This window comes from Capricornis sumatraensis, chromosome 20 (assembly GCF_032405125.1).
Source record: "Capricornis sumatraensis isolate serow.1 chromosome 20, serow.2, whole genome shotgun sequence".
Classification (NCBI taxonomy): Eukaryota; Metazoa; Chordata; class Mammalia; order Artiodactyla; family Bovidae; genus Capricornis; species Capricornis sumatraensis.
In genome coordinates this window covers 19,290,068-19,301,468 of record NC_091088.1, presented here as the reverse complement: position 1 = coordinate 19,301,468, position 11,401 = coordinate 19,290,068, and the positions used below count along the sequence as shown (strand labels likewise).

At 56.3% G+C, this 11,401-nt stretch overlaps 1 protein-coding gene across 1 annotated transcript in view; it reads right to left on the bottom strand.

Annotated features, from left to right (window-relative positions):
• Positions 1–532: 532 nt before the first annotated feature.
• Positions 533–11,401, bottom strand: part of BANP (BTG3 associated nuclear protein) — a 70,693-nt gene continuing 59,824 nt past the window's right edge. The window contains exons 12-13 of the mRNA XM_068991795.1: positions 2,289–2,432; positions 533–1,087 (exon numbers count right to left, since the gene is read on the bottom strand). Of these exons, the coding sequence (XP_068847896.1) occupies positions 1,016–1,087; positions 2,289–2,432 (216 nt within the window). The 3' untranslated portion in view covers positions 533–1,015. The remainder of the gene's footprint in view (positions 1,088–2,288; positions 2,433–11,401) is intronic.

The following is an 11,401-nucleotide window of genomic DNA, read 5'->3' as shown; positions in this document are numbered from 1 at the left end:
CAGGCATGGGGTGATGCTGAGCGCCCAGAGGAGGAAGAAGCAAGGCTGGCTTGGTTGGGGGGTGGGGGGGGTCGGGGAGCAGAACGCCGGTGTGTGTGGGGGTGGTGCTGGGGGGCGGGGGGTGGGGGGTGCTGGGGGGTTGTGCCACCGGTGTGAGGGGTGGTGGTGCTGGGGGGGGGGGCGGTGTGCGGGGCGTGGTGCTGGGGGCGGGGGGGCTGGGGGGGCGGCAGTGTGTGGGGGGCGGTGCTGGGGGGCGGCGCTGGGGGGCGGATGTGCCGCCGGTTTGTGGCAGGCGGTGCTGGGGGGGTGATGTGCCGCCGGTGTGTGGGGGGTGGTGCTGGGGGTTGGGGGGGTGGTGCTGGGGGTTGGGGGGGGTGGTGCTGGGGGTTGGGGGGGGCGGTGCTGGGGAGGAGGCAGCTCCCAGGAGGAAAGACTGCGACAGCTGCCGTGGTCATAAATACATTTATTTCATGTATTCCATTAGAAATGCACAATTATAGCGCTGAGCGCATCCATCCCCCTAAAAAAGTAGGTAAGCAACGTCTCCATCAAAATCATCAGTCGTCTCCTGTGAACATCTATCCTTGTTACACTGAACAGATCACACAGCAAAAGGTTTCTGCTACTCCATTTTTTTTTTCGATTTTCTTTTTTGTTATAAACACCATAGCAAATTAAAAAAAGCTGTTTGAACAGAGAAAAATATCGCAGTTCTTGATTTCCAGCGTGCACTTGACGCAACTGCACTGTGCTTCCCGCTCCTTCCCTGGACGTTCCAGGAGATCAAAAGAAACAGGGTCTCCGGGCGCGGGTGGCAGGGGCTACCATTGTCTTCGTTTCCCAGGGCACTCTCCCCATGGACAGGCGCTCGGATGCACTTCAGCAGCACGCGGGCAGACCCCTCCCGTGCGAAGCCGAGGGGCGGGCGCGTGTGAATGGTGTAGGTGGTGGGGGCCAGCGTGCAGGGGTCAGCACGCAGCGGCGGCGTGGCTCGGGTCTGGGCGGGTCAGCAGCCTCACTGGATCTGGATGGCCCCGTGCTCCAGCTGCATCTCAGGCTGCAGGGTGGGCTGCAGGGCGTCAGCCGCCTGCAAGAGGGGAGAGGGCTTTCCATCAAAGGGCCCAGGCCACGCCCGGTCACAGACATGCGTGGTTTTCAGGCACAGAGTAGAACACGCACCTGGGCTGGTGGCCCAGGCACTGACAGACCCGGGGAGGCCTCTGCAGGGCCTCCGGTTTACCCCCACCGGCCCACCCACTCACCCCTCCCACAAGTGCCCCAGCACCCCACCTCCCACCAACACTGGGTTCCATTCCCACCCTGCTTCTCACTGGGGGCACCCTCCAAGTTGTCAGCATATTCACAGGTTTACGATAAGTCAAAGGGAAAAATACAGTCTTAGAGTAAGTCACTGACCATGCGTCTCAGCCACCAAGAATGGGGCCCCCAGAGAGAGACAGTCTGGCGGTTTTTGGGACTCCCTAAGCCACTGGCCAAAGGTAGTGGAGGTGGGCTCCCCTGGCAGGAAGTTTAGCTGGGTGGCTCCTGGGGCCACACAGGGGAGGCAGAGGCCCCAGTGGGGCTGGTGCTGCTCCTCCGACTGTGGCTCAAGGCTGTGCTTTCTCAGTGCAAACGTCCCATGGACATAATAGCGTTTCCTGATAGTGGGGGTGGCGAGAGTTGGGGTGTCTGCCCGCCCGTCTGAGGGCTCAGCACAGGGCTCCTCCAGAGGGGCTGGGTTTGAGGACGCTCAGGAGAGCATACCTGTGTCACCCCCGCCCCAGCAGTCTGAGCCTGACCACACCCTGACAGACCCCGATGGTTCTGCCTGTCCTACGGGCTTGGGCACCACACGGGAGTCCAGGTCTGGCTCCCCCAGACCCAGGGGAGGTCATGATGGTCTCCTGACCAAGCACCATCACTGGGGGTTACAAACCCACACGCAGGCCTGCAGGACCTCGGACCCTGGGCTGGCCCTGCCCCGACCAGAGGAGCAGCAAGGCCTCAGGTGTACTTGATTTGGTCTCTAAACTCATAGGTAAACATGTGCCTGAGAGCATCTCAAGAACTGGTTTCAAGCTGGTCCCTGGGCCAGGAACCGACTTCTCACCTTCACACTTCCAGGCACTTACGAGAGACAGAATCCCAAGTGAGCACCTAGGTCCACACGGGCACCTCTCACGGTCACTTACCTTCCTCATGGAAGAAGGTCCGAGGTAGAAAGGCCCAAGCGTGTCCACACCTGCAGGAGCCCCGGGCCCTGTGCACTTCCCGAAGGGAGGACCCACCTGGGCCGCAGCGGTGTGGTCGGTCACCGGCGCCAGCTGGACGTACTGGACCTGGATGTCGCTGCCCTGGAGCGGCGAGCCGTCCACCCCTGTGGCAGCCGGGTCCGAAGAAGCCACTGCTATCAGCTGGGCCCCCTGGAGCACCTTGAAACACAGAGAAGACGCACGTCAGCACAGAGGACAGGACTGAACGACGGAACAATGATTCCAACGTGCAGCCGCATCCTGGCAACCTGGAGACTTCTAGACCCCCAGCCTGGAGTCACCCTGGCAGGAGCTGGGGCAGAACAGCATGCGATCGCCAGGCCCCAAATCCCACAGCAACCTGCCTGAGGTGTGGGGGACCGACAAGCTGCCGAGTGGGCGCGAGTCAGGCAGTGCAGACGTACCGCGCTGGCATCGCTCAGCTGGCACTCGCCCTGTGCAGGGATGCTCTGTGAGCCGGTCCCCCTGGCTGCCACCCCTGTAAGTCTCCTGCCCTGACCTTGCCCCCTGCGGGTCCTGGACTCAACCACACGTGTTAGGTGCTACGTCATTGTCCTGGTTTTGTTGTTGTTGTCCTGGTGAAAGATCCCTTAATATATGAATTTAAAGTCAAGTCAAAAACTATCTTTTAATGAAACTTATGAAATCATGGCACTCTGGTCCTGGTGACGAGCTGCCACCCCTACAAACGGAAGGCATCTATGGTACTCTAACAGAGAGCTCTTCCTCTTGGCACTGCCAATAAAGTGACTTTTCACACGATCTGCAAAGCTGATTAAATCTTAAGAATTACAAAGTCAGAAACCCCAGGATCTAAACATGCAACATTTATAATAAGGAAGGCAGGCCCATTACCAGCCTAGAGGATAAATAAAAATAAAAATAGTAAAATGTTCTCAACTGGGAACTCATTCCAAATACCATGCCCTTGAAACATTCCCACGCTGGTTTGGTCTTGATAAGCAACTCAGGAATGAGTTGAACCCTTACCTTGTGGGCCCTCCAGACTATTCCAAGAAAGCCACTCTCGGCACCATCCTCCACCCCCAAAAAGTTCAGGGAGGGGTCTGTTACCCAGGTTGGGGGGCGAGGCCAGCAATGGAGACAAGCGTCTCCTCCGGAATAGCGGCTCTGACTTCCTTGAGAAGGAGGACCTGCTTCTCGCCTAAGACGAGCGAGCCTGGAGCAAAGGCACCAACCAGGCCGGCCTCTGACGCTCTACCAGGAAACACCCGGTGTCCCAGCCTCCAGGGCTGCTCCGCCCACCAAGCCACCTTCTCATCCCAGGTTTCAGTTACCCGCGATCAACCGCAGTCCAGAAATATTAAAGGGGAAATTCCAGAAATAAACGTGTCCTAAGGTTTGCTGTTTTGGGCTGCGAGAGGACACCCTGCACCATCCTGACCTTTGACTTTGTGCCTCCACCCCCCGCCTCGTGAGCACTCAGTGGTGTCTCAACTGTCGAGGGGTCACAGGCTTCCCCTACTTCATGAGGGCCCCAAAGCCCCAGAGCAGCAATGCTGGCCATATGAGGTTATCTCACTGGACCTGATTTACAGATTAGACGTCACACAGGTGTGCACGCACAGGAAGAACGCAGCACGGGTTAGGTACTATCTACTGTTGTGGGCATGCTCTAGGGGTCACGTGACACACACCCTTGCAGGTAAAGAGGGGTGACGACAGTGCCTCCCGCAGGGAGGGTGGCCCCATGAGGAGCCCAGCTGTGCCACCCGCCCCTGACTTAAGAACATGTCTTCTCAAAGCTGGACAGGTCTGGGACAGGAGCAGGCTGTGGGGAGTGGTCAGGAACCTGGCTCTGCGATGCTCCCCGCCCCCACTGGCCCTGAGGCTCTGGCAGGAGCCCCCAGCCGAAAGCTAGGATACCACAGCTCTGCCAGGAAGCACACCCAGCCCAGCATGGGGCCTGCACAATCCCACAAAAGACAACCCAAAGGGTCTCAGGGAGTTCTGCAGCCCGGGCCTCTCCGGAGGGAGGGGTAGGGGTGGACACCCCACCAATAGTCACAGCACCGGGAGCAGGGCGCTTCTCCTCGGAGGATAAACAGAGCAAAGTGCTTCGCAGGCCAACTGCACAGACACCGCAGGCTGGGCCGTACAGCCTCCCGAAACTTGGTCCAGCAGGGACGGGACGTGCTGACCTGGATCCTAATGGGTGACGAGGACGCCTGCTGACGTCAAGTCTTTAGTTCAAAGCAGCAGGGTCCCCGCAGCACCCAAGGCCATGAGCCCACTGGACACCAGCCAGGGGCCTCGCTCTGGCAGGGGACCAGCCCGCAGTCAGAGGTCCTGCCGGATGGCGAGGGCCCAGCACACCTGGCCCGGCTCCCACGTCTCCCAACAGCGAGCTGTGACTCCTTCCTGCTTGCAGGCTGTAGGGTGGGGCGGGGTGGGGGCTGGGCCCTCAGGAACATCTAACTGGGCAGCAGCGAACTCCCAGGACAGCAGCCAGGAGCAGCACGCCAGGCTCTCAGGACTGGAGTGGGAGCCCCGGGGCTGAGGAGACACGTCTGTGTGGACTCGGGTGCAGCTCACACCACCTGACTGGCCTCGGTTGCAAGCTTCCTGCGTGTTTCTGGAGCATAGCCCGTTACTTTCAGACCAAAGACAAATGGCATGGGGCTTGGATGTGGAACAGCCGACCGAGGGATCCCTGGATCTACCAGCACTGCTTTTCTGGAGTGCACACATCTGGTTCTCCTCTATATTCTGCCAATTCTGAAACTCTGTTTAATACCCAACGAAGATAATGGGAAACTGGTGCAAAACCTAAAATAAATGCAAGGAACCCAAGGACTTTTCAGTAATATTTAGAAACAAAATTCTGAACCCAACCAAGAACCCACCCAGACAGACACACACCCAATCCAAAAACACAAACCAACCATAAAACCCTCAAGCACTCAGAAGACAGGCTTTCAACTTAGATGTGTGGCCAGAAATAGGCCCAGACCCCACACCTGAGGCTGCCTAGAGGAGCCAAGGTCGCCGACCAGTGTCTGCGTTTCTGCTTGAACCCCTCTGGTTAAGGTAATGCAATCAACTCAACCAGTGGACTTCTCCAAATCTGGATGTTAATTCAAAGAGCAGCTTCTCCCATGACAGAAAGATGAGGAGGCGAGAGGAAGATGCCCCAAACTGACAACTGGCCAGGAGACCCAGCAGCACAAAATCTATTTCATATGTTCATACAGCAAATGCCAAAAATAAGTAATGATTCCTAAGCCTCTAAACCTGAGGATGAGAACACGAAGCCCCTACCTCGGATCCTACTTTGAGTTCCTGCCCAGGATGGTCAGACACCACCACAACCTCCAAGGAACCCCAGTAGACACAGACAGAACTGAAGAGAACTAAGCAAACAGTACTTCCTACATGTTCCTGGGGCCCACAGCACGAGGCCCAGCCTGGAGATTCCTCACAGGAGTCGGGGCTCCAGACCATAGACCCAACGCTTTAGGAAGGATGCTACAGCCAGCTGGCAAGCGCGTGCTTCCATAGCTGATAGGCCAGCAGCAGAAACCAGATTTATAGCCCGGGTGACGGGAGATGCCCCGGGGACCCGGTCTCGGCACTGCAGGGTAGGCGGCAGGACAAGCAGCCTGTGCCCTCTGCTCCATGCCTCCTTGCAGCATTGGAGCCTGAGCTGCAAACACAGTCTGGGGGCAGGAACACAAAGCCTAGAAAAACACAAGAAAGCAAAAACACAAGTCTGCAGACACGTGGTATCCAGCCCACCACTTCAGAGGCGGCGTCCCTGGGAACAACTCTTAACCATGAGACTGAAGACCATCTGGTCAAGTCGGGGGTCGAGGGGGAAGAGGGTGGAACAACTCAGCCAGAGTCAAGTCCACAGCCGCCACCTCCCCATGGGCGCCAGGCCTCACTCAGGCTTCTAGACAGGGCAGGTGGGGTGGGTAGGGAGTGGGCAAGATGGAGCAGGAAAACAAGACAGGCTTTAATTACACATGTAAGTGATCCACCCTGGCCCTGGGGAAGGGAGAGGGTGCCCACTGTCACCCTCATGGCTAAAATGCCCACCGAGGATGTGGACGCCCAGGAAGCAGAGCTCAGGCCTCCCTTGCTCCCCTGCCCTGCAACTGTGTACTCGGCTCCTACCATTTCCTTCTTTAGTTTGGAAAACTCACTGCGCAGAACCACGAAAATTACTGTTGGGTTTACTCTGATGGGACAAAAAAGAACTTCTCAAAGACGTGGTGCAGTCTTCTTACAGAGTTTAAGTCAGCAGGGAGCACCCAGCAAATACCCACTGAGCGATGGCCACTGGGTCCAGCTCCACCCTGGCTGTGGTGTCCCAGGAGCCTGCCCCACCCTGCCAGAAGACTGCCCAACCCCCCAGGAGTCTGCTCAACACCCCCCAGCCGCCTGCCCCCGCCCCCCAGGAGGAGCCTGCCCACCAGAGGCCACGTCTGACGTCTGATTTGACACACACGGTCAAGCAAGTCTCTGGGCCAAAGCGGCCTGCACCCCGTTCTGCCCCCGAGCAGCACTGTCCCACGTCCCACATCCCTCCTGAGGCAGATGGGTGCTCTGGAGTCCTTCGATCCCAGAAGCCCAACAATCCACCATGCCAGCATGTGGAGACGGGTTAGATGAGGCCATGGGACAGGGCCCGTGAGGGCTCAATGCTCCCCAGGAGGAGGTGAGGCACATCGAGGGACCACGTGGGGACATAACCAGCAAGATGGCCCTTGCCAGCACCCTGGTGTCGGGCTCCCAGCCTTCAGCCCTGTGGTGCACACATCTGCACCTTCCCAATGGTACCCGGCTACAGCCGCCCAACCCAGATGGGTGGCAGGAGACAAACGCCCCAGGCCTTCCCACGTCCTACACAGGGAACTGGGGGCTGCGTTGAGGCAGGGGTGCCACTGGAAATAGCAGCCTCACACGAGAGTGCAGCCGACTACCAGCGACGTGTCTGTCTGCACACTGAGCACAGACGCCGCCCTGCTGCTGGCGTCAGGATGACACGCACACGACTGTGGCCATCATCCAGCTTGCTGTGAGCAGACAGGCCCTGCACGCCGCTGAGACCACCAGGCCAGTGGGCTTGCAGGGGAGCAGGGCCTGTAGGGGTCCTGGAGCCGCAGTTCAAGAGCTGCAACCTGGACACAGGGCACAGGTGTCCTTGTTTGTTACCCCGCTTGCCCCTCGGCCCGGGAGAAAGTGGGGACTCAGGCTAACTCACAGGCCCAGGACCACAAGCCAGAGAAAACAAGCAAACACAAGAGGCTTTGAAGGCACTGGGCGACCCCTCGAGGCCGCCGGGCACACCACTAGGCCAGAGCCAGTCACGAGGGTGGACGCATTAGGAGAGTCGAGCAGGAGAACACAGATTAGACAGTGGGAACCTCAGCACACCAGGTGACTCTAGAGAACTCTCCCTCTAAAGGGTACTCTCTCTCCACCAGCCTCCGTGAAGAAAGGGGTTTGAGCCTTTCTCTCTAGCTCTTTGGCTTCTCTCCTGGCCAAACACCTGCCCATCTGTCCTCATCTACCTGGGGTTACCCTCTAGCTCTGGGGAGCTCTACTCAGATGCCAGTACAGCGTTGCCCCAAATGTAAGACCCCCCAAGCAGTCACATCCTTAACGCTGACTTGTAAGGAGCCCCCGCTTTCCTTTCTGTTTCAGCCAAACTCCGACTGCTGTGCCAGTGTCCCTGGGCGGCTCCCCAGCCTCTTGGAGCCATGTCTAGATGGCCTGTGCAGCTAGGAGGTTCCTGCCACCCTCCACAGGTCAAGCCTCTGTCAGAGGTGTCTGCTCCAGAGTCCACGTCCACTCCGAGCCGTACCACTCACCACAAGACGGCCACCCTCAGAGTCTGGGCGGGCCTTCGCTGGTCAGCACAGGTATGTGTGTGTCCATGCAAGCACAGGTCACATGGGAACATTATGGGGACACGGCTGACAGCACCTGGGCCAGCTCAGGGGCGGACGGGAGGCAGCACTGACGCTCACTGCGGGGCCGCTCAGTGAACCGTCTGCTCGGTTCACCGTGGGGGTCAACGTGAAACATCAGCCTGCACTCTTGACATCAGTGACTGTGTCTGTCTACATGTCAAAATAATTCTAGATCAGTTTTCTACCCTGAACGCTCAGGCACCTGTCACTTCAAGGGTCCTTCCACCCCTCCCTCCCTCATCTCTCACACACAATACCTGCCAGGTGTGCCAGACACTCTCCAACCCAGTGGCACGTCACACCAATTTTACTTTACTTGGGGGCAGGACATTCATCTCAGTACCTGACTAGAGGAAATGCAGAAGGAGAAGCCATCCTGATTCCTCGGAACCTTCTGGACCAGAAGTCAACCTCTACTGTGGAGGCTCTGCCAGATTCTGAACACGACTTCCCCAGGGCCCAGATTGGGATCCCGCCCACCAACCTCAGACTCCAGCCCCATGAGAGCAGCAGCTTTAGTCTCATGCCCAGGCACCCTGATCACACTGCGCCCTGATTTCTAGGGGCGTGATTCCTCACACCCACAGTGAAGTTAACCTCAAGAGAACTCCGAGGTTCGCTCACAAAGTGAGGGAAAAAGCGGGAAGTGGCGCTGTGCTTGGAAGGCTGCTCTATGCAGTGGCCCGAGGGCACCCTCATGCCCCGGCCCTGTGAGAACCCGGCTCCCACTCTGCAGGTCCTCGGGTGCTCCTGTTTCCCCTGGCATGCAGCAGCCCAGTGCCAACTCCAGACCCCATGTGCCCGAGTCCACTGTGCCACCCCCCTTGAGACTGCAGCCCCCAAGTCCAGACACACCAACGCTAAGAGGATGGAGAACCGTCCTCCAGTGTCTACCTCATGGATGGTCACGGTGCCTGGAGTCTGCTGGGGAAAAAGCTGGGGCCAGGCAGACAGGAGGGACACGTCCCCATGGCACCTCCCATCTCCCGTCCCCTTGACTGTAAAGAAGTGAACCATCTGGACAGACAGCCAGCACTTCGTGGGGCAGCTCCATCAGAGGGCTCGGCTTCCATCCACCCTCCGCCAAACCAGAAATGGACAGAGTCAGCCTGCGGAGCAGGAGGGGAATCTCGCTTCGTCCTGGAGGACAGCAGCTCCCTGACGGCGTCTGAAGCAAAATTCTTGGGGAAGCATCCTTAGCTGCTCTGTGCCGTCACCCAAACACCAGGATGCTGGCCCAGCACTGGCGTGGCTCCAAATTGCCAGCAGGCCCCTCTCAGAAAACAGGCAGGGACAGAAGAGCTTCAGAAGACTCCAGAGAAATCACCAAGCCTTCCTGTGTAGAAAAAGCTTTATAACCTGGGCCGCACTGAAAACAAATTTGGAATGACTCAGAAGTCACCATTTTTCAGCCTACTGAGCTGTGAGTTTCAGGTAAGCTCTCCTCTGTATGTTTCCAGTTAATAACTCATGTCTAAAATCATCAATGGACATATGATACGTTTTTAAATGGCTTAAAAACAAAAGTGCAGCAAAATGCCTTCAACCAACAGGTATCTTACAGTTAACTAATGCTACTACACTCACTCACCAACAAGGAATCACTGAGTGCTGAAAAGTCACACTACAGTGGGTGGGTGAAGAATAGAAATGAATAAATAAAGTTTTGATCTAATGGAATCAAAGCTATTTAATCGAACATTTCAAACATATATTTGAAAATGATAAAATGGGTCAGAAACGATTCTCCAATTTGAAGGCCTGTCTCTCCTCCCTTGACCGGCTGGAGTCAAAGCCTTTGAGGTGAGACTTGACCAAAGGGGTTCAGGGCCGTGGGTGATCATTCAACAACAGGAAGTGCCTTGGCGGTTTTAGCTACTTGGTCTCAACCAACATGAGCCTCCAATGACAATGTGATTCCAACAACCTACAATACCGGAAGCATGTACACAAGTAACTACAACACGCAACTTCCTCTTAAAAGCATTACCATACGTTTCCAGCCCAAATCTCAATCAACTTCCTCCTGGCCTTGTCCAACCTGAAACCATCTTGTTCAGCACAACTCCAGGGACAGGTGACAGGCCTAGACTGACGTGCCCGCAGCACTAACTAGTTACCCTCAGCCTGAAGCTGCCTTCCCTGCTGCCCACAGGCCCAGGAGACACTGAACGTGAATCCTAGGCACTGGGTACCCTCCCACAGCCCCAAGCCTCCTTGGGGACCAGGATTCCTGAGGAATGGAACTGGGACCAGGAGACCAGGGCCGACGGTGCCAGCTGCCTCAAGCAGGGTGATGGCCCACAGCGCCACACTCAGTGAGACAGAAGACACAGGGCTGCCTCTCTGACTTCTCCAGGATATTTCTGGGAAGGAATCAACACCAAACTTTCTCTGCATCTGACCTTTTATAGATTAAACTATATTTTCCACCGTTTCTGGTAGAGAAGGCTTTTCCAAGAGGGATTAACCCCAAGCTACCTAGGTTCTCCAAGATGTGTGTCTGCATTTTGGCAGGAACATATTTTCTTGAAGGAAACACTTTTCTTAGAAGTGAAGTGACAGTGTGTGCTGGTGGCAAGGTGTCACAGACCATTAACAGTGGAGTGGAGCCCCAGGGATGGCAGAGACTGCTCCAACGCCACAGATAAAGGACCCTGCACACACACCATACCACCCCCTCACCCCCCCACCCACACACACACAGCCCTTCTTCTCATCCACTCCAAAAAAGATCTACACATAAAATGTTGGATACTTCCCATCTCTTCTAATCTTTTTCCCAGCTGGGTTTATAAGGCCTCGTTTTACGGAAAAAATTCTGAAAGTTACTGAAATTCAATTTTAAGTATAAGGACGCACACAAAAGCCAAAGGTGTCGAGAGAGGCTTTAGAGTCTCAAGAAAGCCAGAGCTGTTTATCTAGATCCTGAGGAAACATCTCACAGATGCAAGACAAGAGGAACATGGACACATCATGCGGACTGATTTTCTGTAAGCCATGTGAACCGTGTGTATGTGTGTGTATACATGTTTGTGTGTGTCTGGCATATTCATCACTACAGAGATGGGCTTACCAGAACATACCCATCTCCCAGGTTTCCAAGTGTCCTGATGTCATTCAGCCTGCAGACACACATAAACCTTTTGCATACACATTTTAGATTACATTAACCACACTGTAAAA